This window comes from Macrobrachium rosenbergii, chromosome 23 (genome assembly GCF_040412425.1).
Source record: "Macrobrachium rosenbergii isolate ZJJX-2024 chromosome 23, ASM4041242v1, whole genome shotgun sequence".
NCBI lineage: Eukaryota > Metazoa > Arthropoda > Malacostraca > Decapoda > Palaemonidae > Macrobrachium > Macrobrachium rosenbergii.
In genome coordinates, this window is record NC_089763.1 from 39,163,974 (window position 1) to 39,191,282 (window position 27,309).

Sequence of the window (27,309 nt, forward strand, 5' to 3'; positions counted from 1 at the left end):
TTTACACAAAAAACATATATTTCGACTGACAGTAATTCAGTCCCTTTGAATGAGAACAGTGAGAGGGTGACAAGAATATGCAGTTGTGGAACACTGATTTTGGTCAGATTAGAAATGAGAGTGGCTCTCTGGTGAAAGTGGTCAACCTCTGTTGGTTTATTCCTCGTTAGCTCCAACCTGGGACAAGTCTGTCCTGTAATTAAAACCAAAAGCCGCACAAAAAAAAAGTAACTCAAAATACCATATATTTCGACTAACAGTAGTTCAGTCCTGATCACTGAAGAATGTGGACAGTGGGTCTGTGACAAGAGTAGTTATATGGAAAATGCAGGTAAGGAAAAACGATTTTGGTAGGATTAGAAATGAAGGTGGTCTTTTAATGAAAGTGTGCCTTGTAGAAGGTTTTCTTGGTATGAATTTGCTCGTAATACAGAAAATAAATATACATCTTAATGAAAGTAGAACATTTTTGTACATCTCTCCTTTGATCACAGAAATTAATACCATACTGCATGAACTAAAGCAAATAATTTACTTTCTTTCTGTCTTCACTACATGTTTTCACAACAACCAGAACATAAGAGTTTGATGTGAAGAAAATACAAATGAAAAAGTATCCCTTCAATTGAATGATAATCTGCACATCCTCTGGCAGTCTCTGTTGAGAGGGGTTGGGGACCTGTACATAGTTATCTTTTCCCGATTCTCTTGTATCAGTCCTGAGACAACCAAAGAGATCTGGTCTTTGTTCTTGGGTCTTTTGAAATCCTTTCTTAGTGGACAGACGTTTTATGGAAATGGTCTATAGATTTCAACCCAGGGCTGTGTGCAGAAATTTTGAAAGGGAGAATTTATAAAAAATTTTTTACCTCATGATACAGTTATAAAAAATACACAAGACAGTACCATAAGAAGGAATTAATGGAAAATATAGTGTTTTATTAAAACATTTTTCTATATGAATTGACAAGTTCGTCTGATTTGCTTAAACGTAGAATGAATTGTATCACAGATATGTAAGTTCTGAAGTAGGCCTCATATTTCTTCCTCTAGTGTGATCATGGATACCGTTGGGGACCTCTCGGGAGGTCTTAATGAGTTGGAGGATTCCAGGGTGTCATTATTGGTGGAATTATTATACTTCGAGAATTGCAAATTGGTGTCAATGGTAACCTCTTCCTTTATTGGTTCTGCGTGATCTGTCACAATACTTATTGTTGGCAGAGGAGCTGTAGGCGGAGATTCTGAAGCAGCCGCAGGTGGTTCTGGAGGAGAGTTCGTGGTATTGTTGCTGTTGTCAGAATGTTCTACACGGTCTATCTTGCCTATCAGCAGCAGCAAAAATGTCTTAGTGTACTGACAGGTCAAAGACGCAACTTTCTTCAGCTCATTCCAGAAGACCTGGTTGAAACCGAGAATGACGAAGTGTGTCATGTGTTCCGCCAAAAGCAGCAAGTGGGCCACAGCTCGGAAGACTTCTTCAGAGTAAGTTCCGTGGCAGTTTTCGATGTTTTGAGCATAGAAGGCTGCGTGAACGAGTGTGGGTACAGTACAACTCACGAAAGTCACTGAGATGGCCAAAATGATATAAATTCGAGACAAGTCTCTCCTCTGAGTTCTCGCTGTGGAAGAGACGCTTTTGAACCTTTGGGCAATGATAGCAACAACTATTCCCAAATTGAAAATCACTATCACTATTATGGGCAAAGCTGAAACAAGCAAGCCATAGAAGACCCAATATATCTGGCGCCACATTGGTTTCTCAGTTATGTAATGCAACCCGTCGTTTATAAACCATACGCCATCAGTGCAGGTATGCTCGTTATGCTCGCTGCTTACTTGCTGTGCCGTTAATTCACAAGTAACATTACCCGGTTTGCAATGTTCTACAGTGGAGCAGGTAATTCTTACGTCGAAGAGGTGCTCGAGGTGTAGCAAGATGCACACGAGAATGGTGCAGGTTAGTCTCATACGAATCACTGATGGTTTCTGAATTTCAGTGAATCTGGTGAAATTCCAAATGGCTAAAAATCTGTCATAGGCAATCCAGAGAATGAGGTAAAGTGAAATGGTCTGAGTGACGTAGAAGATAGTGAAGAAAACATGGACGAAATACAGAGCATATTCGTATGATCGCAAGTTACAACCATTGAGAGATTTTACCGTTGGGATGCTGACGGTGAAGATGATGAAATCCGCCCCAGTCAAAAGAAGAAAGTATCTGCAAAATGAATAGATAAATAAATAAAATAAAATATAGTGAACAAGAATGTAGTGTCAACATAAAAAAACATATACGCATTGTTGACAAAAACGATATGAAATTATTACAAAACCTGCATATTCAAGGTGAATTCATACTCGTAAGGTGGCAAAAGAGAAATGTCAGCAGAGGAAATATGAACCGTAGATGTTTTCCCAATAACTAATAGAAATCTACTCATCATCACGACAGCTGAGTACTAGTTTTGTAAAGCTTGGCTATGCATGGTAATTTCTTAACTTGCTTTCAGTTCTAAGTGCAAAACTCAAAGAATATGTGCAACAGTCGATATCAGCCTATTTCTGTCTTGATAGCTGGGCGGTTGCATCCAGTGTAACCCATGGGTTCGAATCTTAGTCTATTTATATATAATTCCCTTTGGTCTGAGTTATTCCCTAGGATAAATGGTTTAACTATGAATTAATTATTCGCCAGTTAATATCCGAAAGCATGAAAATGTCCCGTATCAAACTGACAGACGAATTTACATAGTCTAAACTAGGCTTACATGTTAACATGGTTCGCCTTCAGTTTTGTCCGGCGGAGCACGATGAAGCTGACGATACTCAGAACTAAGCCAATTGCAATTATTATGGGAAGAATGATCATGTAGCTCGTATGCTGTACATTCCAAATTTCCTCGGGAACCGAAGCTCTGTGGATATCATTACCTGTTGGGTCCATTTTACCTGAAAGAGAAGAACTTTTGAGGCCGGGTTTGGTGATATGGAACATGTTTCTTCGTCACAGTTATTATTATTATTATTATTATTATTATTATTATTATTATTATTATTATTATTATTATTAAAAAAAAGAGTGTAAGTTCACGAGGAAGAAACTAAAAAGCCGTTTAACTTGTGATAAGAGAGAAAGCTCTAAGAGGATAAGAACAAATGGATTAACCAACTGAGGCAATACCAATCAAAGGTTACTCCGTAAGAAAAGTTAATGGTTCCTACATAAATTTTTCCCTTAACGGGCTAGTGTTGCCAGCGCACTTGCCGTGGTGGAGTGTAGGCAATACTAAAAGGCGTTTATAGCATCCGTTCGTCCCCTAGCTGCACCAAATTTTTAGCCTTTTACTCTACCTCCGTTCCCACATCCTTTCTCCCATCTTGCTGTCAAGCCAATTACTGTTGCTTAGTGCAACTGCCGGTTTTCTTCCAGTTCCACCTTTAGATCCTCTTACTTCATCTTATCTACTTTGTGGATCTCTCTTATTTTGCTGTCAATCAGTCCAACTCCCTCTTTTCATTGTCTTAGATGAGGATAACTAGAGGTTTCCCAGTACTTGACTTTATTACATAATTTCATAATCCATTCATTCTACATAAAGTTTAATCTAAGTATTTAATGCGCCTAGGTCAGTAAGGGATGAAGGGTTGAAATTATCAGCATCCTCTGACTACTGGCATGGAGAAACAATTGAATTATTTAAGTTAAAAGCGTTAAAAAATGTAATATTTAATTATAAATGAAGCAATCAGTCATTTCTTTTTTCTCTTTCCTTTTTATAAATGTTTTTACTCCACCAGAAAATTAATATTTAATGGTAAAACAAAAATTAATATTCTAAATAAGTGATCCACCTAAGCTGTAATGGATGGATAAAAAAAAAAAAAATGAGTTTCTAGTCTGACACTGTTAAGACTTACCTGCCCGAAAAACCGAATCAGTGTGGATTTGATGTCCCTGAATGCAGAAGGCTGAAGGAATTTGCTATTAGGCGTAGCAATAGGCTTTATCAGGAATTTCATCGATGTCCACCGAACTGAGACAATTAACTTGAATGGTATAATGTTTGCAAAGCCCCCATCGATACCGCAGTATTGCTTCCACACATTTGTTGCTCTACAGTACGAATCCCTAGTCGATCTGTGTCGTGTTCCTTGGAGTAACCATATTTGTACTTGCGCAGATGAAGTACGCTTTCTGTCTTGGACGAACTGCAACAAAAGAAGACAAAGTAATTGCTGCCATAGGAAAAAATTATACCTCTACAGTGGATATGTCACTATTGTCACAATCCATTTTGAGTTAGGTGGCATTCCGAATAACTTGAATTTGGCGCTGTTAAGTTGATAATCGCTGGGTGTCAAATGAAAATTCATATCTTACTTTTACAAAATACAAATGGATATATGCAAAACTGTACAATCGTAAAGAAACCTAACTTAACATGAACATCTGTTTTACAAACACGCAACTTTTTAAATTATTCACTTTAGTAAGCAGGAGATAAAAAATAGAACTATTACTTTAGAGCTAAGTTTTACTGTTAAACTGAACCATTGCCTTTTGATGGTGCCATACAATGATGTATTACGTTTTTCCCTGGTCTACTTATCAAGATAAAAAATTAAAGAAAGGAAGAATTACTGTTGAATTATTTTAAGTAGAACTTTCCAAAATGTATCATCATAATGCAATTGGTGATAATATTAGTTTTTTAGCGAAAAATTAATCTCACGACCTGGCAACCGGCTATGCAGTTTGACAGTGTCATAGTGACTGTCTGTTCATTTGTCAGGTTGTCAGTTCCGAGTATTGGCGAGAGATGGTGTCCGCGAAATTTTTGCTCGAGAATTTAATATGTTCACCTGTAGGGACACAAAAATGGTGAGTAAACGTTTGTATGGGTAAAAAGTCAATTAATTTTGAAGTAACCGTAAAATTTTACCATAATCTTTTTGTTTTGAAATTTAAGTTGCCGGTTTCCTGGTCTTCTAGTCTAGGATAGGCCTAATAGTATTGGTAAGCAACGCATTTGACTTATAGAATTTAGTTTAGATGGCGTTTTTTTCCCATATTTCTCACGTTTTATTCGTATTTTTTGTGATTTCACATAAATTTATAAGTGATAGGCTATAGGCTAGGCCAGATAACCAATGGGTAGACGGCTGACCCATAGAGTAGGCTAGTTTAGGCTAGATGGTTAGGCCTAGTAGTAGACCGAGTATTTGAAAATTAGTTTTTCAGTGGGAAAATAGGCCTGTATTCAAAACTTCATATCTGTTCGATTGTGTTTTTGGTAGATCTAAGTAGTATCTAGCACCGTGCTGGCGATTTCCTTCTAACCTAACTTTTTCTACAGTTTTTTGGTTGCTGATTATGGATTTACCTTCAATTTGTGTCCCACGATTGTAATTAACCTGGCAGGGGACCTGATGGGAAAGGACTTTGGTAATTCTATATATTAGCTCTGCGCCTGTTTTTACGTTTTCAACTGGTTTTTTCTACACTTTTAGGGGTTCTGATACTGGTGGTGCATGTGTTTGTTGTCGGCCATATGGAATGTCCCTTTGCCGTGTTTAGTACTGGCCCAGGGGTGTTGGGTACCGATACGTTAACAAGGTATTGCACTAGCCCGACGGGATATGAACCGTTTGAAACAGACGTACCTGTGCTCTGTCTTGTGAAGATCGCGTATGGAAACCCCATGTTGGATGGACTTCAGGGGTTAATTACAGGTTAATTACACTCGAGCGCCAAAAATTAAAGGTAAATTCATAATTAGCATCCAAAAAACTGTAGAAAAAGTTAAGTTAGAAGGCAGTCGCCGTCGCAGAGCTACTATATAGTTCTACCAAGGACTACTGCTATTTCGAATGCTGCCACGCATGCGCAATCTTATAGGGGAACTTTTGGTACACAGTCCGACTCCTTACTGAGGAAAAAGAGGGACTGGGGGGATAATGTTCGTTTCCGGTCCTTCTAAAGTTTCAATTTACAGCAAAATACAGTTAAACTCCCAGATGCCAGTACTAAACACGGCAAAATACTGGCAGATGGCTCCTTGGCGTTTTCCCCTTCCAAGCGGCGCCTCCTCAATGTAAACATGTCCGCTCCATTCACGTGTTCTCCCCACCCAAAACCCCGAATTCCCACAGTCCCCCTTTACTGTTGAGTAGAGTTAACGGGCAAATAGCCTAACAGTTGGCCGACAACAAACAAACTCACTGCCATTATCAGCAGCCCAAAAAGTGTAGATAAAACCAGTTTCCAAGGTAAAAACAGTCGCGGAGCTAGTACTTAGAATTACCATGTTTTTGGCTAAATCGGAATTTCTGCTTTTCTCAAATTTTTTATGGCACTGTAGGTCAGGATAATAAGGGCCTATAGGTTAGTCAGGCAAGGACTTGCCCCTCTAGGTTAGGTTTGAGAAGTAAGGTTAGGATGCATCCCTCTGATGTACTGTAGCATGTTACCTACAGCACTCTTGGTTAGGTTAGGCTGGTGGTCTGTTGGATAAGAACTCTTGTGCCCTAGGTTAGAATGCATTCCTGAGACTGGCATTCAGATGTCTTTGCCCTTTATTGTGTTTTAGTTTTATGTAAAATAAAACTGTTGAGGTGGCTATTTGTCTGTCTGTCCTCACTTTTCCTCTCTGCCCTCAGATCTTAAAAACTACCGAGGCTAGAGGGCTGCAAATTGTGTTGAGCATTTACCCTCCAATTGTCAAACATACCAAATTGCATCCCTCTGGCCTCAAGAGTTTTAATTTTATTTAGGTTAAAGTTTAGCCATAATCATGCATCTGGCACCAGTAAAGGTGTCAACACAGGCCACCAGTGGGCCGTGGGTAAAAGTTTCATACAGCATTGTACGCTGTACATAAAACTTGATTGCGGCAAAGAAACTAAGGTGCATTTTTTACTTATTTCTTATTGATACTGATTATTGACATAAACAGTAAATTTTTTATTGTATAGTGTATATTGTTTATCAATGTTGACCATTCCCCTTTGTGTAATTCACTGGGTTTTGGTTCCTCATGAAAACCTGGGTTTCCTAGTTGGGTACCCTGTAATTATTATGTATAAAGGGTTAGTGAAAATGAAACTGAGGGTGTGTATCTTAAAAAATATTCAGAAATATGTAAAGCAGAAAATAAACAGTCTGGAAAATATGTAGTTCATTTATTTGGCTAAAATTTAAGATATTAAGGGATTACTGTTTTTACAGCAAGCCTTGTATTTTTTTGTTTTTGCTATAACCGTTATGGTTATGTCAGCAGATTAAGCTTGACCGTAAAATACTTACAGGGCACAAGAAAAGTAGTGGTGGCAAATGTGAATGCTTCCTGTTTTTCTTAACAAGGCCTATATTTGGCTAGAAGAGACATCTGTGGAAAAATGCCTTTGAAAACAATTACAGGTTAATCTGACCTACCGTAATGTATAATAGAAATTCCTTACTGAGAAGGAGAGATTTAAGCAAAATGACCTAACCTAACTTATGGTACATTATCCTGTCATTGTTACTATTTGGTAAAATTTAAAACACCCATTCCAGTAATTGAATTCTGAACTGAAATGCAGTTTTTTCAATAATTTTTTATATTTTTGAACAATTCTGATTATAGGTGCCTTTTAAACCTATATAATTGTGTAAAATATAAATTTTTACAGTTTTTCAGTTAATATTTTATGAATTGACCTTCATTTCAGTAGAAACTGCTTGCCAGTTAAGCACCCCTAAATTGAAGAGTAAATTGGAACCACAATATAAAGTGGGTGCTTTGGTTGGTGGGAATACAAAAACTAATTAAATAGATGGATGCATCCACACTTACCTTCCCTAACCTAACTTAACCTAAAGAAACCAGGTTGTCTATTTTGACTTAAGGTACCAAAATGTGACGCCAACCATTTTTCCGTCCTTGCCATTGTTCAGTAGGACAGTGACTGTTTTGCCTGAAGCATAATAAGTAGAAACTAAAAAGTATCAAAATTTCACAATCTAACTACACAGTTATGATTTTATAATGAAACTGGGATCAGTTGACATTTGCTAATTAGGTAAACTATAGGCTAGTACCTTAAATGAGCTTACTGCATGACATACACATTCCTGGGAAAGCCATGGCTGATATTATGAAGTAATTTTATGAAGTTTACCCCTGTATGCAAAATACGGTGTCCAGTAAGTAGTTTTTCTGACAGTGCTAATTAGTGCCGGTGAGTAAACATCCTTTACTCAGTTTGTTACTGATATCCAGACATCCAGGCTCCCCTGGCCATTTATAACATTGGGAAAGGATTGGCTGGTATCAAGAAAAAATATTAATTCTTGTACTTTTCGAAGTGTACTCCTGTGTTGTTACTAATAATCCAAAAATTACTTAATTCACTTTCGTAACATACAAGACCAACCTTAACAAATTTGTTTAAGAAAAGTATAAGGTAGGTCAAGAGGGTTCAGGCTCCCCTGACCATTTATAACATGGCACCTTGGGTTAGGTTAGGTTAGGAAATATCCCAGTGAGTACTTCATCATGGTTTTATAACAAAATTTAAAAAGTTCTAAAGCAAGTGGGCTCTCTGTGGTCTGGTAGAACCTGACATCTTTGGTTAGGTGGAGTATCTAAATTAAAGAAGAAAATGGTAGGCTATATCCATGTAAGTACAATAGATTCTGTGCTTTTTTATATATACAAAAGCCAAGGCCCCCCCCCCCCCTTCTATGTAGGAACAGTGTCCTAGATTAGGTTAGGGTGCACCCTTATGGTAATCAAAATCATTGCCAAATATTTTGCTTTTTCACCTTGTTACTGACGACACACATGAACCTTATCTGCTCCCATTTGCTAAAGTAACTTTTTGCTTATTTAACTATTCCTGTTGGTACATTTAACTTTTTTTTTTATATCCCATACCAAAACCAATGGTTTCCTACTGATTTGCTCCCATAATTGATATCACGGGACCAATCATTTCTATGTGATCTATCAGTTAAATTGTAAAGTTGTCAGACATCTTTTCCCATTAATCACGTTCATGTATCGCATCTATCAACGCAGCGAGAATCTCATGTATATATTTGTTTGTAGAATTTCCTGGCCTTTTCGCCAATATATATTTTATCACTATGTACATTGTCATATTATTGCCATTTGATTGACTGTTAACAAACACAAATTGCTCTCACTCAGCGTGAGGGTCACGGCAATCAAAGGTCAGGCACTTCGTTTCCGTCCGCACGCTGCTATGTATACCTATGAGCAAGAGCCCGTGCCTGGCATAAGGCCAGCTTAATAAAAAAAAAAAAAATAAATCAGTCGGTACCCAGTTCTGTCTCATGGACCTCCTCAAAAATATATAAAAAAATTCTTTTGGGCCAGTTCTGAGGGACACCTGGACTTAACGGACATCAACCTAGGGAACTTCTGTACGTAAAAGCTACGATATTGTGCCTATTTTTTCCTATGCCATCATTTTAGATATGATATATTTTTAGATAAATCTCTTAAATTGAATGTAAAGTACAAGGCAGTTCAGGTTAGGAACTGTGGAATTACTGTTAGCAGTGAGACATTTAGAAAATATTCAAGCGCAAGCTTTAATACAGGGTCTTGGTTATTTATTAGAAAGTCAGGCCCCTAAAATGTCTGTTAAGCTGAGGTTCAGCTGTTTATGTTGATGAATTCTACCATTTAATTCCTAACTCGTCGGGTTTCGCTTTGTGTAGTCCAACAATTGGTTAACCTGAAGGCCAACCTCAATTGTAATGACCTTTGTATGCACAGAGTGGTTTTATATGTATTTAATATAAGTTGTTTCTTGTAAAGCTGGTTCTTTTTAAAATTTTGTTGGTTACATCAGTTTGCTTGACGATGTATAGAATAAATACGAAAGATCTTTCATTCATTTTATTTTTTACTCTTCTCGTTGCCAGATACTTTTATATTTTATCTGTGTATCTATATGTCGAACAGATTATCTTGGCAGTAATTTTATATATATATATATATATATATATATATATATATATATATATATATATATATATATATATATATATATATATGTGTTATATGTGTGTGTATATATTATAATGTATGTCTGTATGTATGTATATATATAGTATATATATATATATATATATATATATATATAATATGTGTGTGTTTGTATATGTATATATGTACAATAATATGTATGTTTTATGTGCTTATATGTATATGTATGTATGTTGTGTGTGCACATCTCGGCGACTTTCCTCCTCATAGGGGGTGGCAACTTGTGTAATCATTTTGGGAATAGACCTTCAAACAGGATGTGACCATCCACAGTGCACTATTAATTAGGTACTTAATCCACAGCTTAGGTAAACAGAGGCACAGTGTTTTAGATATTTCGGAAAACTTTATTCTCACTTCTAACTGTTCCTTCTACCATTTTAGAATGTTCATCTTAGTTTCTCTCTCTCTCTCTCTCTCTCTCTCTCTCTCTCTCTCTCTCTCTCTCTCTCTCTCTCTCTCTCTCTCTCTCTCTCTCTCTCTCCAATGTATTTTGTTTTGTTCTAGTCTCTCCCCTAACCCATATAATATGATGCTTGTTACCTCATCGTTGTTGTGATTAATGCAAAGCCATGATATGTTTTGTAGCGAGAAACCTGATTATACCAAGTCGCATTCTGTCTGGCGACATCTGTATCGAAATGCATGGCGTCAGAATTATTCCACGGATCTTGGGATGACTAGCGTGAACTGGTTACATCTCCGCTTGCGCAATGGTCTGCGTAGAGGCTCGTATGTTAAATATTGACCGAAGACTGATGTACATGAGAAGCAATAATGAATATTTGTTGCTTTGTTTTTGGGAAGGCCTCGCAATATAATAACTTATTCTTATATTGCCTATACAGTATAATTTATTTCCTCACGTCGTATCGATGACCAGTCCCTCTCCAGTGTACACCAATCAACCAATCAGTCGTGCTTGGGTTCATTTTATTTTCTGTTTCACTTTCAAAGGAATTTGTTCCTTCCAGTCATTGTTTATACCTTGCGTTCGTGTGCTTTAATATAAAAGAAGATTCAGTAAAATAAACGAATTTGTGATTTGATCAATATACGATACTCGTATATTTGGATGTGAACTGATTTATGTGGGAAAGAGGAACTATAAAAGCATGACAGCCACGTACATATTGTATCTTACTTGGGGAGTATGCGATCCCGGGTAATTGCCAGAAACCATGAAAAATTTTCATCGTGCTGTAAACTGTTCCATGAATGATTGTATGTGGTAATATGAAGACGTGTTTACTCGGTGTCTGAAGTTGTATGAAGTCGGGTATCGTGAGGACATTTTCACTCGTGTTTTCCGTAAAAAGTATCTTTACTAATATTAGAGATTGACATCTACTGTCTTGCTGATGTACTTGTGTGGAAGAATTGTAAGCCTAATTTATATAATCCTGCTTGAATTAAAGCTTACTAGAAGGCCCTCCGAAAAAAATTTATTATCATACATTACAAAGTAGTTTGCGCACGTTGTTAGGCAAGTATATTCCCCTATCCCTTATTGTTTCACGTAAATTGCAATACTGATGCTTTTCCCGTGCCGATGACTTTGGTCGTTGTGACTTAAGCTTCATGTAAGGAACTGGTCAATTTATGCATTTCTTAATGAGAATTAAAAGCGCATTAACTTTGGTTAGAACTAAAGAACCACCAGTAAAATAATTTATGGTTGTTATTACAGGACGCTTGTGAGATTTTTCTCCCTTTTTCTGAGATTATCTCACCTCCAGAACATTACTGTTGCATACCGACTTTATGAACGATAAGTGGTGGAATCCTCACTTCACCGGTTGGATTTGATCAATCATTTATACTCGTTTGATTATGAACTTCAACCCTAACAAGAAAAAAATGACAATAATCGCTGCCACATTCACCCCTGGAGACGTTACTAAAGTTTGTCAGCAGCGTCCCTTCGGCCCCTAGTTGCACCCATATTTAAGCCTTGTACTCTACCTCCATTCTTGCTTTCTCTCTTCCATCTTGCTTTCCCACCAGATCAGCGCCCCCTTTTCGCTATCTTAGGCGATGAATAGCTGAAAGTGCTCCAGTGCTTGGCTCTGTATCTGAATTTCATTCACTGCCACATTCACACTCAACTGCTGCATTTTAAGGGAACCCGAACCCCAGGTTTAGAAAACCTTAGCAATACTAATTTTGCTTCATACACCTTCATAGAATGCTCATCAGCAGCGTGTAGAATCCCCGTACACACGTTGCGCCATTCACCTGCATCTTGTACGCCCTCCCTCACTTCCTAGATGTTGAGGCCCCTCTCGGATATCTTTTCCCTCCCATCTGTTCATCCTTTTTCTTGGTCTTTCTCTCATTCTCTTCCCAATATGTCCGAGTTGTATACTCTGTTTCACTAATATATCAACCTCAGAACACTGATCCATCCTTACACACACATGCTACTCGAGTTAGTTCAACAATCCCTTCAAGCATTCTTCCGTAGCGGGGTACTGTGAGTGCACCTCAAGCGGTGCACTGTAAGCATTAATTAAGGTTCTTTGTAGCCTCCCTTCGGCCCCTAGCTGCAACCCCTTTCATTCCTTTTACTGTACCTCCTTTCATATTCTTTCTTCCATCTTACTTTCCACGCTCTTCTAACACTTGTTTCATGGTGCAACTGCGAGGTTTTCCTCTTGATACACATTTCAGACCTTTTCTACTCTCAATTTTCCTTTCAGCGCTGATTGATCTCGTAGGTTCCCTGCGCCTGGCCTTTGGCCAAAATTCTACATTCCATTCCATTCCTTCAAGCATTCCAACATGCCTTCCATAGACTCATCCAGTTCCTTCATTTTTCTACCTTCCTTGCTTTACTTACTATACCCCTCACATCTTCTCTCTTATCAAAAGTATTTACTCTGTAGTACTTACAAGAACCTACTGCTTCCATCTCTCTCACTGTTCATATTAACATTCATTGCCCCATCATCCTGGTTCCCATTTACCTTTAACCGTACTCTTTCTCTCATTTACTCTCACCTTTTTCCTCTTGCAAGCATTTTCAAACTTTCACTAATCTCTGCAGTTTCTCTTCGTTATTCCCGATCAGAACTGAATCGTCTATGTACATTAATCATTCCATAATCCATCTTATCCCACACCTGTGACCTGATGTGTGATTTCCTTTTCCTGACTTCTGTCCGTAATGGTATTAAATAGCGACGGAAACATAATACCATTGTGTAAACCACATTTTTACACTGAATCACTGAGTCTCATGCATACAAACTCATTCTTCACTCCCACCATCAAAACTTTTTATTTACCCTTTATATCACACTTCTTCAGCACCCTCCCTCACACTCACTTCCTAGTTTTTAACCCACGCTCTTTTTCTCTTATAAAACCTTATGTCGTATGTCATGTCTTGTCATGAAAACAATGTGTCAGTATGTTTTCGTGTAGTCATATATCAAGATGAGGTTCAATAATCATACCCTGTCCATGTCCCTGTTTGTCTTCAGTGGAGCTGTGCTGATAGATTGAGCATTTTCAGGCGGTTACCCAGTCAGTTATTGATCAAAGCTAGTGTTACTTTGCTTTCACTTTTGAACATAAATAGGAATCTTATTGTAAAAAGTAACGCATTTTTTGTCTCCTTTACAGAAAACCCTTATCCCACCGATTAAAATTCCAGCTCGCTCAAAATAGAAGACGATACACCTCCGGAAAAAATTGACTTTTTCTAAACAAAGCAAGTTTGTCTGCGGTTCTGATTGCTGCCTGATCTATCTGGTGAGCTCTGGTAACTTCTTGCTTGACAATTTTTGAAATCCTTGCTGCCTTGGCTCAGATAATTGACACTTTCTTTGTCGCTACTCTTTGTATCCAAAACTGATTATTTTGTAGAAAACGTTTCCGTTTATTTCTGTTGATGGGTTTGCATTTTTCAACTTTTAAAAGCTTTTGTTTACAAGTGCTCGTTTTTAGCTTGTTCTGTAACACACACACTTTTTATCTTATATGCACGGACCCCCTTTTTTTAAATGTTCTAATTGCAGGCTGCTGTTTTCTATGTGCACTGTTGTAGGCTATTAATTGTATCGTGAAAAACTTTTAAATTTACTTTCGATGTCGTTACAAAAATTTTTTTTTCCTGGAAAAATGTCCCCAGATTTATGCATTTTAACTTTTCATTTGACACTGAAACTTTGTTGTCGATTTCACTTTGTGTAGTTTGCACTATATTCTTTTAACACGTGAAGAATCTGTTGTATTCCAGTTTCCTTGCCATTTCTTATTTCCTTGCCATTCCATATCGCTTAAAGTTACCATATTACGGGCCAGATACGTAAAAGTTTTCCATGTTTTCCTTTATGTAACTTTCACGTAGCGGAACAGAATAACGGTAAAAACTTTTTCCTTTCATTCTTTTTCACAGTTATTAATGATCATCATTTTCAAAGTTGCCATTTTTTAAACCGCATTTCCATTTTTCCCATCAAGTCAAAAATTGAATATTTTTTGGATTTATGAAAAACAATTATTTTAATTCGTTTCCATATTTTCTAGTAGCGAACATCCATAAAGTATATTTCTTTTCTTTTATAAGTCCGTTCTAACTTTTTCTTTTTGAAATAGATATTTATTTACTTGTAAACGCGCACACCGCGTAATTTGACAGCACAAGATTCATAATAATGATCAGGTAAAACAAAGGTAATAAGTAGTGACTGCAATAATAACCATACCTCGGAGGTCGTGGCACTGAGACAGAAGTCGAGTGTTGTAATAATGCGATTTGATTCACATCCTTACCGAGAGAGAGAGAGAGAGAGAGGAGGGGAGGGCCGGGGTTGATGTGTGGTATGTGCCCTCATTTCCGTTCATGTATATTCGGGACACGGTGGTGTAATTCGATTATTTCATTACACTTGTATTAGCGCCATTAGCCGTCCGTGTTTTCGAATTTCTTACGTGTCTTGAAGTATCAGATGACAGCGAGTTTTGACACCCGTGCTGGTACCGAGGCCGGATGCATGACGGGATTGGCTTCTGGGCTTCAAACATCATTCTATTAAAGGTTGTTACATATTTCTGTCTACAGAGTTGACGGAAGAGGATCGGGGAGGGACATACGAGCCGAAAGTTTAGCCTAAATCGAGAGTAAACTGTTTCTAAGCATTGTAATTTTGCCATGGTCTTTGTTACGACGCCACATAACTCCTAGTAAATGGATAAGTCAAGGTCTTTAAATATTTTCTCGCGTCAGTCTTCTGGGATATTCTTAAAGATTTCTGTTACAGTTCAAATTAGGATTACAGAATTTCGCAGAGAGAGAGAGAGAGAGAGAGAGAGAGAGAGAGAGAGAGAGAGAGAGAGAGAGAGAGAGAGAGAGAGAGAGAGACTTGTCTTATAGCAGTTGAAACATATAGTGAGATTAATACCGGAAACTTTTATCAGAATGGCTTAGTGAAGGTTGGTGATTAAAACGTAACATGGTTTACGTGCCCGCGTGCTCATCCATACGTGCTTATGTTGCGACACGTGAACGCTGGCACTGACTTAAAGATTTTAATTTTCACCTAATTATCTTTCTGAAGTGTAGCCAGTTAGTATTACCAATGCAGCAATTCCGTGCTGTATTAAAATGTCAAACTCTGGGGGAAGGGTCAAATAAAACTCGAAACTTTTTATTCTTAAAAAAAAAAATGTCCGAAAGGCATATTTGTTCAAATTTTCGTATCCTCTACTTTCTTTATTTTTCCACTGGACCCACTAAGTCTTAATTAGGGCCTGGTTTTTCCATATCTCGAACAATTTTTTTTTTTTTTCAACGTGTAGACCAACCTTAAGTTCGGATGACAGAGTGGTGTCACTCTTGAAACATCGAGCCTTTGAGGAAACGAATTATGTCGTCAGGCAGCGCTGTTCAATTCAGAAACTTAAGGTGGAAATTAGAGAATTTTTATTTCTGCATCAACAAGCTGTTTTCTTAGTAGGGGATGACTTCATTGAAAGCTTGACTGCACTCATTGCTGAATTCGCCCTGTGATTGCTGAAAACATTTAAACGTTTATAAAACAAACGTTTCCTTTTTAGGAGGTATACGTAGGCTATTTATCATTTTTTTCTTTCCTTTAATTCGCTTGTTTTCCTCGGGTCCGGACAAGATTTGGTCATTAGGTTAGTTGCCCGATTGGTTCTCTGTCTACAAAAAAAAAAAACAAATGGAATTGTCATGGTTGGTGTTTTATTTCAAAGTATTTCCGCACAAAAAAGTATAGTCTCGGTGTTGGATAACCTTACTCCTCTAGAAAATGAGAAAAAGGAAACATTAACATTTTTGTTGCCAAATATGAATAAATGTCTCGTTGTAATGCAAGGTCATACAGTCAACCAGTGGAGTTGCTTTGGGCAACTCTCTCTCTCTCTCTCTCTCTCTCTCTCTCTCTCTCTCTCTCTCTCTCTCTCTCTCTCTCTCTCTCTCTCTCTCTCTCTAGTATTAAATGATGATATTAGCGAAGTCGTTGATTTTATGAATATTTCGTTGGTTCCAAACGTCGTGTTTTCATAAGGCAATTACTAATCTTATAGATGGTCTAGCCAGTACGTTTTTTTTTTAATCATTGATTCGGGAGTAACACCTTGTTCATTACATTGTATGTCAGAAGGATTATCTGTTATTTGAAAAATAAACTGCCCTTGTAACAAAAATATATCATCTTAGGGAAACTGTTGTTACCCATATATAAAAGACTGTTATTAATTTACCCACATATCAAAGGCTGTTATTAATTTGTTCTATTTTTCATTTTAAGTAAACCTGCCTTTTAAGAGTTCCTTTACTTTCTTTTTGTAATCAGCTTTCATTTAGCAGTTCTAAAGTTCTTGTAAGAGTAATTACCTGTCATTTAGCAATGGCATGAATTATATTTTACAGTTGAAATACTGATCACACATCTGTTATATAATGATGGGTTTTTTAATTACTGTTTCTGTTAAGGCAGCCTCGTCATAATTCATCTTTAAGGAAATAAAGGGAAGGAAAAAAGTAAAGGAAAATGAACAATTTCTTAATGTTTTGACTAAGTAATTATACATAGAATTATGACATCAGAGGAAAGAGTAGAGGGGGATTGTTTTAGGTTAGGTAAGTGTGAGATAATTTTGGAGGATGAGTATTCAGCTATTGAATCTTGTTTCCAGCAGTGTTTATTAACAGGTTCCAAAAGTATTTACAGGACTCAAGTATTAACAGATATACAGTAGCTCTTTAATTTCCATTTATACCTTGTTCCTTTACAAATGTATATTAGCCCAGTAGTCTTGTAAAGTCCCCGCTCAACGCGTTCTCTGTAGAGAACATCCCGTTTTCTGCGGTGCCTTCACAGCGATGTAAGGTTGATCGGAATATATATTTTATCATCATAATTGTTGTTTGAACTCCGACACAAAATTTACTCAAAATTTCGTGTTGAAATCCGATTATTTCGAGTTCTAGTACAGTGGAGGACCGGGGTTCAACTGTACTTTGCTCAACAACTTTGTTTTTTTTTTACCGGTTTCCAGCTAGCGCTAGAAGTTTATCCTAACGTTAAGACCATGGGTTTGTTGACTACGAAAAATACAAAATAATTAAAAGTTTGTCATGCATTTGAAAAAATGCTGACTAAAAAGATTTGGGGTGGAAAATGTTAGTGGTCTTTTTGTAACACCTGTCAAATTGAAATGAGATAGTTCATTATTGATATGAAGTATTTGGATCTGACCTTTAAGTAAAGTTTAAATACACACTTATGGCTGGCTTGAAGGACTCGATCATAAAGGAGGGGTACAAATAATTGGTATATATAGGAAGGAGAAACTGATGAACAGCCAGATCAGAAAAATGAAAAAAATGAGAACATGGAGATTTGAGTATATACGAGTGGTGTAACCATCAGATTTTGGGAAAGTGACGTGTATGTTGAGAGTTTGCTGTTTAGATGAAAATTTAAATTGAAAATTTCATAGCTTGCTAGAAATTGAAGAGTAACATAAGTTTTAAATGACACATATAAATCATAAAAGAGTGTGTGTGTGTGTGTTGTGTTTGTGTGTTGAGTGTTATTATAGAACCGTATTCACTCAGAGTTTTTTCCAGAGTGCAGTGTGTTATGAAGATGAATGCAAGTACTGTACCATGAACCAGTGCCTGAGGTTTGGGATTGGTATCCTTACTACTGTTGATAAATGTACAGTATGCAGTCTAATGATGTTTTGTTGTTTTATTCAGTACAGTACTTTTTTTTATAGTTGTTCTCTTCCCCACATGGGCATTCTAATCTGTGGAAATTTTCTTGAGAAGTTATAAACCTTTTAGTGTTGTTCCATGTGAATGTGTGCTCTTTTTAACTAATAAGGGTATTAATCCTCATTAAGAAATTAAGAGATTTACATGTTTGGTGAATTTCTGTCATATCATAGGTAAGAAAAATATTTTATCTCCATAGATAAAAACTGAAGTTGTGTGTAAAAGCCATATATTATATGGAAAAGGGATTTAAAGGCAATTAAATACTGGATAGATAAGTTATGAAGAAGGTAAGAAGAGGTAAGAAGTTAATTGAGTTCTGGTTAACATGAAAATGCAATTAAGAAATGAGTTGTTTGTGTGTGCGTGGAGAAGGGTTGTGTAGAGTAGTAGTAAGATAATATTGCATACTCTGTCTAATGGAGTTGACCTTCTTAGGCTTTCAGAAATTTCATTCCTTTAGTTCCCAAGTTGAATGTCTTCTCTACAATACATACTGTACATATATCATGGGATAACACATTAACAATTGTGAACAGTATAATCACATATTTTGTTCCTTTTATCTAACATCGCTTAATGCATACTAAGGAGGTAGAGATTGTGCCTTGTATTTTGCACTTTAAAGACGACTCTGTTTTATTCAGAAATGGTAAATTTTCGTTCATTTCTTGACAAACTGTTTTTTCTTATTGGGGTTATGGCAACAGACGATGTTCTGAGCAGCAGGTTTATCTGCACACTTGTTTATCATATAGCCCCATCTAGAAATTTAATTTTTGAAATGAACCTTACCTCTCCATTATATAGCTTTCACTTCCTTGTCAGCAGGAGTGAAAGCTATATAATAGGGAGGTAAATACAGTAATTAAAAAATAAATTTTAAGTATTTATATTTTTCAGCCCAATCACAGTAAGAGATGAGTACTGTATTTGATATAAATAGTGCTTGCAGAAATGATCAATTCTGGTACATGACTGTATACATATACATGTATTTTTAAGAATATAGTTTGAAAAAATACAACCGTTAGACAGCAGTCAATTTCAGATTTTAGCATATTTCCTATTGTGATGGCCATTTTGACATTTAATTCCACAACGTCATTGTATGCCAGTTGTTAATCTAGAGCCACATAACTGTCAGCTTGTTTGAAGTCATTATTATTATGCTTTCATAACAAGCCCTTCATTTACATTAGTCTGCATTTGTGGTCTTCACATAACCTAGATAATTCATTCCCAGTTTTAAAGGTAACAACAATCTTCTATAGCTGATGAGCAGCGCCATGCATGTCCCAAGACATCCTTAGGTTCCAGTATATAAGAGCCTCACTTTTCTTGTGTTTAGCTTGGTGACAACAAACTGTATTTCTAGATCTAGCTATATTTTTTATTCTTTATATAAGCTAGTTTTTTTCATGCCAGTACAGTACTATTCCTGTTTTATCATTTCCTCCTTTTTCACTTGTGTTTTTAGCGGAACAGTTAATAAGTACTATTGAAGTTACCAACTTTTCTTTGTAAAAATTTTGTTTCCATCCGGTGCATTTCTGCCTCCTTTGTCAGCCAAATTGGTTGGTATCTTGTTTTGTTCAGTTTATACTTCATTTGAGGTAGTGTTATTGGTTTTTTTTTAATGCTTGACTTTGCAAAGTTAATGATTAGTTAGTCTTAGACTAGTTAGTCATCCTATGTTAGTGCTGATCACTTCTGTGCTAACTATAATTTTGTCGCTTATGTAATTTTTTTTAATAATGTGCCTCTGTTATCTATTCATAGTTTGGAGTAATAAGAACAATGTTCCCTCTATTACTCACACTAATTTTTGCTTGTTCAATGACAGTAACGTAACTACAAATACAGTACTGTAGTATGCTGGTTTTCAGTAGTTGAAAATTAGTTGCCAACTGGTTTTATGCTAACTGAACATTGGACTTTCAGGGTAGTTTTCACTGGGATGTATTCCATTAGATGTGAGAGAGTGACAGGCAGAATGGATCAGCTTCAGCAGTCGTGGCTGATGTTGGTAGCTGCCAGGAGAGCCTGGCAGGAACTGTTTACAGAAGTGTTGACCACAGTCTTGTGGCTACACCTAGTACAGGCTGGGATCCAGTTCCCAGTATACATGACTAACAGAAGTGGACATGGCTGGAATTCTGTACCTAGAACATGACTGGGGTTCAAAAGAAATGACAATCAGTACATGCTCAGTACAGTCAGGGTCTGATGGTCAGCAGAAATAACTGTCAGAGGGAATTAATGGAGGTACAGTATCTGACAAAGATGGAGACCAAAGATCAAACCTACTTCCTATCTTTGCAGTTGTGTAACTGACAGAAAATGTGCTTTTGTATCAGGCAGCAGGAAGCTTTTGTGTAAAAGATGAGATTAACTGCAAGGACAGCACTTAAGACAGTGGCTGCATTAGCATTAAGAACCATTGCCCTGCCTCTTAAGTGTTTCCTGAAAACACTGCAGTACTAGGAAGAGCTGTACCCTGGTGTAGGTAGTGCTACAGACAGTCATATGGCCTCACGTTTGGGAATGATTCCAAGACCTTCAGCGTGGCTGCCACGTATGATAGGGACCCACTAGCAATGGCTGGTGGGATTGTAGAGTTTCTTTTAAAACCACTGGTCTAACTTGAAATTTGCAGCCTTTGACCACCAGCCTATCTCCGGGTTTTTATCCAATAAGAGATCATTGTCTTCAAAGTCTCATTTGTCTCCCCAGCCTCAACGATTGATCCTCTTGTTCCTTCTGGAAAGATGCCACCTAGTGTCCTTTTTCCTTGAAGGACATCTACTCCTGAGTTCATGTGGTAGATTTACGGAGAATGCCTTTGCTTAGCTAGGATCTGCACTCTGAGTTGACAGATCTTTGACTGGCATAACCAATAGGGAACTCCCAACAAGACCTTTTGTTGCTGCTTGTTTCATACCAGATTAAGAATTTGCAGGTCAGTGGGAAGTCTGTCTTGAATTCAACCATGAATCTGTATGTGTAGGAACTATGTTTACCATGTGAGACTTTCCTGAGTTGTCTTTTCTTGAAGTCTCTGGTGGGACTTAAATGTAAAGGCAATCTGATTATTCCCTCAAATGTAGCGTCTCTTTCTTGAAGTCTCTAGTGGGACTTAAACTTAAAGGCAATCTGATTATTCCCTCAAATGTAGCTTATACGGTACTTAGAGGCACTTCTGATATTCCCTCTACACCATTTGCATGTCACTCTCTTGTATGGTCATAATAGGGAACCTTGTGGTGAAGTCTCATGAAACTTCATACTGTTCAAGGGATCCTAATCAGATACTCAACCCTTTCCATTTAGTGACGAGGACAACAGGAGCAATATTAGTTTTCATGTAACTATCACTTTTTGTGATTGTTATTGATTTGGGAGTTTCCCTGGGGGACTGCCTTATAGGAAGGTTAATGGGATCATGATCAGCCTAAGCAGAGAAATCCAGGAATAATTATTGCCTCCAAAGGCTGGTAAACTTGGTTAGACTTTTTGAAACTGATGAAAGGTCTGTCAGATAATCCTATAATTTGAATTGCATGTCCTTAGGACTCAATGTCTCTCTTCTGTTTGGCATGCCCAGGGGATACTGATACATGAAATAAGTTCAGAATCTTCCAAAGGCCTGTGGTAGCATTGCTGTAACTAAGCAAGGAATGCTTTATGATACTTTAACTGTACGGGAGACATTCCCAAAAATTTTTCAAAATGGGAGAGCTCTTATGTCAACTATGTTGATTTTATGGTAGTTGATTGAGTATGAATATTTCTTGTGTCTCGGCTAGATGCAGAAGGAGAAACAATCCAAACATGCCAGCTTCAATTCCTGCAGAGGTTTGTCACATCTCTTGCCAAGCAAGAGCTGTGACTGGGTTGGTGAGATTTTAAACTTTCATTTGATCAATGCCCCAAAACCCACTCCTGACAGTCAAGCATTTGCACTCATTCTTCATCAAGTTGTCAAAAATCATTGGTATAGTATCATAGTAAAAAGTTTTCCTTTGGTTGAGTACCATGGAGGCTAGTCGCCAAGTTTAGTGTTTTCTCCAAATGACTATTCCAGAAGAAAGATGTGAGAGGTTGGCTTTTGTATCCAACCAAGTTCAGAATACAGCTCCTGGTAACTCAGACCAAACTCATAACCCTTGATTTCTTGGAAACAAAGAGGGTCTTCTCTTTTGCTTAGGAAGAACAGTATGCTTTAATCTTCAAGGATCCAAATCACCAAGTGTATGTCCGGGCAGGCCTTCCATATAGGTCATCCAAAGAGTGCTACCAAAAGATGATTCTTCACCCAGGCTCACACAAGCCACATGGGGATGTATAAAGTAAGGTAATGGATGTAGATATGGTGCAATCTAATGCATGTCCATGTCAGTAAAGTACTCCTCTTTCTGTTTCTTAGGGGAAGTCCTTAAGTCAAAGCTTATTATCCATAGTCACATGGAGGGGAGGAGCTCACTTACATGACTGGGATTTGGTTCATTGGTGGATGCAGTAGAAGGTAGCTGGCTAATAGGTGCTTTATTTGAATGCAGACCGATTCACTGCTTCAAAGTTTTAGTGCTCTTTGTTTCAGACCATTCTTCAGGACATGGTCAGTAAGAAGTCACCTCTACTTAGTGATGAACAATCATGTGCTACACTTTCACTCAAGTACTCCATGGAATTGCAGTTACAAACTACATCCACAAGGATTTGCTTTATGTGTATGATTCCCTGTTCCAGTTAGATCTTTGGTTCCTTTGCTAACCTCTGTCCCATGCACTTCTGACAGGATTCTTCATGTTCCAGTCAGCTAATGCTTGGGTTTTTAGAACTGGATTTCTCACCCAAATAGCATTACAGATTAATGTATAGGTGGTGCATATGCTTAAAAATGAAGTTCAGTACAAACCCATCAAGCCTGCAGATTTCTGGCTGAATCCCAGACTGCACAAAAAGTGAGGGTTTTACCTGCCTGAAAACCAAGGAATCATAATGGGTATGCAAGGTGCTTCTAACAACCAGCAGACAAATCCCCATTAAATTAGAAATTAAGTAAGATTTGCTTATTTCACAGGTGTAAAATGGTAGATTCAAATCTATGTAAAGCATTAACAAGTATTTTTCAGTTTTCATTTTTGTAAAATATCAACTTGTTATATCTTAATTAAAAGCATAGTGCACTTGCAAAAGAAGGAATTTACTGTACATGGAACCAGTTACACTTTCTTGCACATGTAACATTTACCATGTGTGGAGCAATTTTACACATTTTGAGGCCACTGAATGAGCCATGTACATTAGAAACAAGTAACTTTGCTGCTGATAGTATGGAATGTATTTATTGACTGATAATATACTACAGTACTATATATATTTCTTCATGGCCTTGCAGATGAGTGGGTTCTATTTAAAGTCATGAGTTTTTTCATATGTTTTTGGTGCAGTGTTAACCAAGACTAGAGTAGGGCAAGAAAATTTCTACTTTTGAGTATACAAGTTTTAGAAATATGCATTGCCAGTACAGTACTAATGTTTTTCTTTCATTAATGAAATTTAGTAATGCACAGATTAGAAATTGGACATAATCATCACTTCTCTGTTGACTTTTCATTTATTTTATGGGGTTTAGTTATGAAGCGAGTTCTCTGCATACTCTTGTTTTGTGTGTAATCTGGCTATGCATACAGGTACATACACTATTTTTCACCCAATATAATATTTTATAGATAATTTTCTCAGTCTAATTACTTTGTCAAAGTGCAGTGAATTTGATTCTAGTTTTTAAAATGTTTGTCATCGCAGTTAATACAGTTCTGAGATGGATTTGACCTCCTTGTGAATACAGTATATAGAGGATTTTAATGAAATAATTATTGCACTCTAGATATGTAATTTTAGCTTGTTAAACTGTACAAACATGGCTGCAATGTTTACATATCAAATCATTACTCACTTTACTTGTATTAACTTTAAAGAATATCAAGCTAAAACAAATTTAATTTTCTGAGCTTTCGTAACTAATAACTATTTACGCAAACTATATTTAAACGATGAAAAATATATATCAATTCTAGACATCTTGCAACAAAGCATTCTTTTAGATACACAAATTTATAAATATCCCAATAAATAAAAAGCTTAAGCCTAACAAGTTTTAAACAACTCTAGCCTAGCTTACTGTAGATTAGCTCTTGTAATCAGACCAGAATGAAATCCACCAAAGTAAACTTTAGTAATTTATGACATATACAGCACAAGAGACAGAGATAGGATATGTGTAAAAATCACTGGATGAAACAAATGACATAATTGCTACAGTAATACATTACAGTTCTGTGGGAGAGAGCTATGACATCAAAATGACCAATTATTGCATGAAACTATTGATAAATTTACTGCAGTAATGAATTAAACTCTTCACAGAAGGAAAAGGAAAGCTTCATTGCACAGTATGGTTGATGTACGATTAACATTAGAAACTTTTGTAGTAACAAGACAGGTAAGGTTAAAGCAAAAACACTTCTTTCCTTGCTTAAGCTCAAGTTGAAATGCATACAAAGAAAGCAGGGAGGCATTTTACTGGCAATATGGCAAGAGGATTAGGATTTAAATTATGCTGATACATTTAAGTATGATGGCTCTGCACTCAATTGTCAATTAAACAAGCACTTTTAAACACAGCAAACTAAATATCTAGTCAATAAAACGGTATACCTTAGCTATGTGCAAACTTATCACATCATTGCATATCAGGTTTGGCATATTACCTTACAGAAAACTCACAAACTAGAATATTTGATTTTTAATGTGTCCCTAAGTTCATAATACTTGACAAATGGCAGTCATTGCCAATTTGTATAATATTTGTAATATCAGATGACTACTGTTTTATATTTCATGTTCAAATAATTGATTACTTAGGAACTCGACAGTAAAATGCCTCTTCCAAAATGTGTCACCTGTGTGCCCAGCACTTTAAGTCCATATAACATTTTGTGAAATAACTTTAGGATGGATAATACAAATACCTAGAGGAAGCATCATTCCATTATGTATCCATAATCTGGGAGAAGTTTGAAAACAGGCATACAGATGACCTGACTAGTAAATAGCATTTGGCGGTTCCAGTATTACAGTAATCCTCCTTCAATGTCCATAGTAAACCAATACAACTGTGGAATTTATAGACCTTACAAAATCACTTGTGCAATCTTGAAAAAATTACGTAAGCCTTACACATTCAAGCCCAAAGACTATTTTGTAAGTCTGATATTTTATGAAAACCATTAAAAATTTTTATTATAAAATGGTTTTTTCTTCATTTGTCATTTAATTCAGCATAGGCCAGTTTTAATATAAATAGATAACAAAAACCATATATGTCATACTTTTTGCAACTTTGGCTCTTGAGACAGGACTTTGATTTGGTAAGACATTTTGATAATCAGAATTTTTTAACGCTTTGTAGTCTTTTAAAACTATATAACTTGGTACCATTAACTGTCATTTTTTTTACCTTCGTTTCAAAGAGTGATTATGTAATACTGAAACAAGAGTTAGTCCTTTTATCATATCAAATTGCATCTTTTGAGAGGTAAAGAGTAAAAGTGGAGTTGAAAGCCATGATATGGGATAGACAAGGTATTACACCATTGATGAGATAATCCATGAACACTGCACGTAATCACTTAAAAGGGAGGAAATTGCACAATGTTATTTTGGCACGGACAGTGAAATTAGACGAGCAAGTTGAAAAGTTTAAGGGTCACCAGTTTCTCCAAAAGTTTGTCAGATCAGCTTTGCAATTACAGTAAAACTACTGCTCATGAGAAAGTTTATTTGCAATCAATTTTATGAAAACTTTTTTTAATGGCTTGAATAAATCTTCTTCTAATAGTATCATAACAGGCATTCTGGAGTAAGTAAGTGAAATAACATCAAGAGAATACCTATAAATATGTTTAATTCCAGTATGGTATTTCATATTTAACACAAGAATTGCCTCAAACTTGAGTCGTAATAGTTTTTGTCATTTTAATATCTTTCACTTTCAGTCAAATTTCCACGAATTTGCTTTTTTGGAAATAATTCACCACATTTATTCTTGGTACTGCCAAGAATGAAGGAGACATACCTCCCTAGTCAGTATTAAAGGTGTACAGCTATCTTTCTTGAAATGTACCAATTATTGCTTTTCAGATTGTTTTGTATGTCTGTAGTTTCAATGTTTCATGCTTATGAAATCACACAAGAATTTCTTTTTCCACTGTGTTTTTGTTTGATATGTTGCAAATGAGACAGTTGAGATGGTGTAATCTGCATTCCAACGTTGGGCATAGATTGTCGGCGCCTCTTCACAGCTGGACTTAGAGCATACCTGCAAGAAGTTTAAAGTTTACAGCATGTGAAATTTCAATCCATGGCTTAAACACCTTTTAGTAATCTGCATACATTTCTCCTTTAAATGCTACAAAATTTAAGACCAAATATTATTTACTCAAGTGGAAATGGAAAGTTTGTTTTACAGTGCCTCAATTCATTTTTTCAGATAGGACAGAAGACTAGATGATTAAACAAGCCTCAACAAAGAGTTCACAGTTTATGCATTTATATGCAGCAACAGTTTTACAGTTACACAGGAAGCATGTTGTTATTAAGTCAACACTCATATATTGTAAGTAGTTTAACATGCCTTCAACAGTATAAAAACTTTACAAACTGCAATACCTATACTGTACAAGGTTGTCTTACAGGCACCAGATGCTATTAAAAAAACCTAAAACTTTAATATTATACCTTCATGGATGCTTTCTCACTGCTTATAAACTTCAAAGAATTGATACTCAAAATATATGTATTTCTCATAAAATTTTTATTTCATCATATTTTAACAAAACCAAACCCACCTAATTTACTTTTAGCAATACAAAATAGAATGTTTTGTGTAGGGACCTGGATGAAAGGCCAGCC

At 36.5% G+C, this 27,309-nt stretch overlaps 2 protein-coding genes and 1 long non-coding RNA gene across 10 annotated transcripts in view; 1 reads left to right on the forward strand and 2 right to left on the reverse strand.

Annotated features, from left to right (window-relative positions):
- LOC136851527 (somatostatin receptor type 5-like) lies at window positions 1-15,573 on the reverse strand. 2 transcript variants are annotated; one of them, XM_067125757.1, is made up of 4 exons: window positions 14,783-15,573; window positions 3,922-4,212; window positions 2,772-2,952; window positions 1-2,221 (listed from the first exon to the last, which is right to left on the reverse strand). In XM_067125757.1, exons 3-4 carry the CDS (start codon window positions 2,945-2,947, stop codon window positions 1,036-1,038), a joined length of 1,362 nt encoding a protein of 453 aa, XP_066981858.1. In that variant the 5' UTR covers window positions 2,948-2,952; window positions 3,922-4,212; window positions 14,783-15,573; the 3' UTR covers window positions 1-1,035. The 2 variants fall into 2 exon arrangements, with proteins under 2 accessions (XP_066981858.1, XP_066981859.1); XM_067125758.1 differs by having other exon boundaries at window positions 13,529-15,068.
- Window positions 4,303-27,208, forward strand: LOC136851530 (uncharacterized). The gene is made up of 3 exons (XR_010856908.1): window positions 4,303-4,885; window positions 13,698-13,826; window positions 26,888-27,208. It is a non-coding gene; the product is annotated as an uncharacterized lncRNA (long non-coding RNA).
- LOC136851529 (ras-related protein rapA) overlaps window positions 24,210-27,309 on the reverse strand; it is a 678,490-nt gene continuing 675,390 nt past the window's right edge. For all 7 annotated transcript variants that reach the window (XM_067125762.1, XM_067125761.1, XM_067125763.1 and 4 more), the window contains one exon: window positions 24,210-26,716. In XM_067125762.1, coding sequence (XP_066981863.1) covers window positions 26,575-26,716 — 142 coding nt within the window. In that variant the 3' untranslated portion in view covers window positions 24,210-26,574. The remainder of the gene's footprint in view (window positions 26,717-27,309) is intronic.

What these genes read in the sequence shown, in the direction of transcription:
- LOC136851527 (XM_067125757.1), bottom strand. Translation starts at nt 2,947, where the DNA reads ATGGACCCAACAGGTAATGATATCCACAGAGCTTCGGTTCCCGAGGAA. An exon ending in AAGGCGAACCATGTTAACAT is followed by an intron (nt 2,222 to 2,771) that starts GTAAGCCTAGTT and finishes TTCATTTTGCAG; the next exon opens with ATACTTTCTTCTTTTGACTG.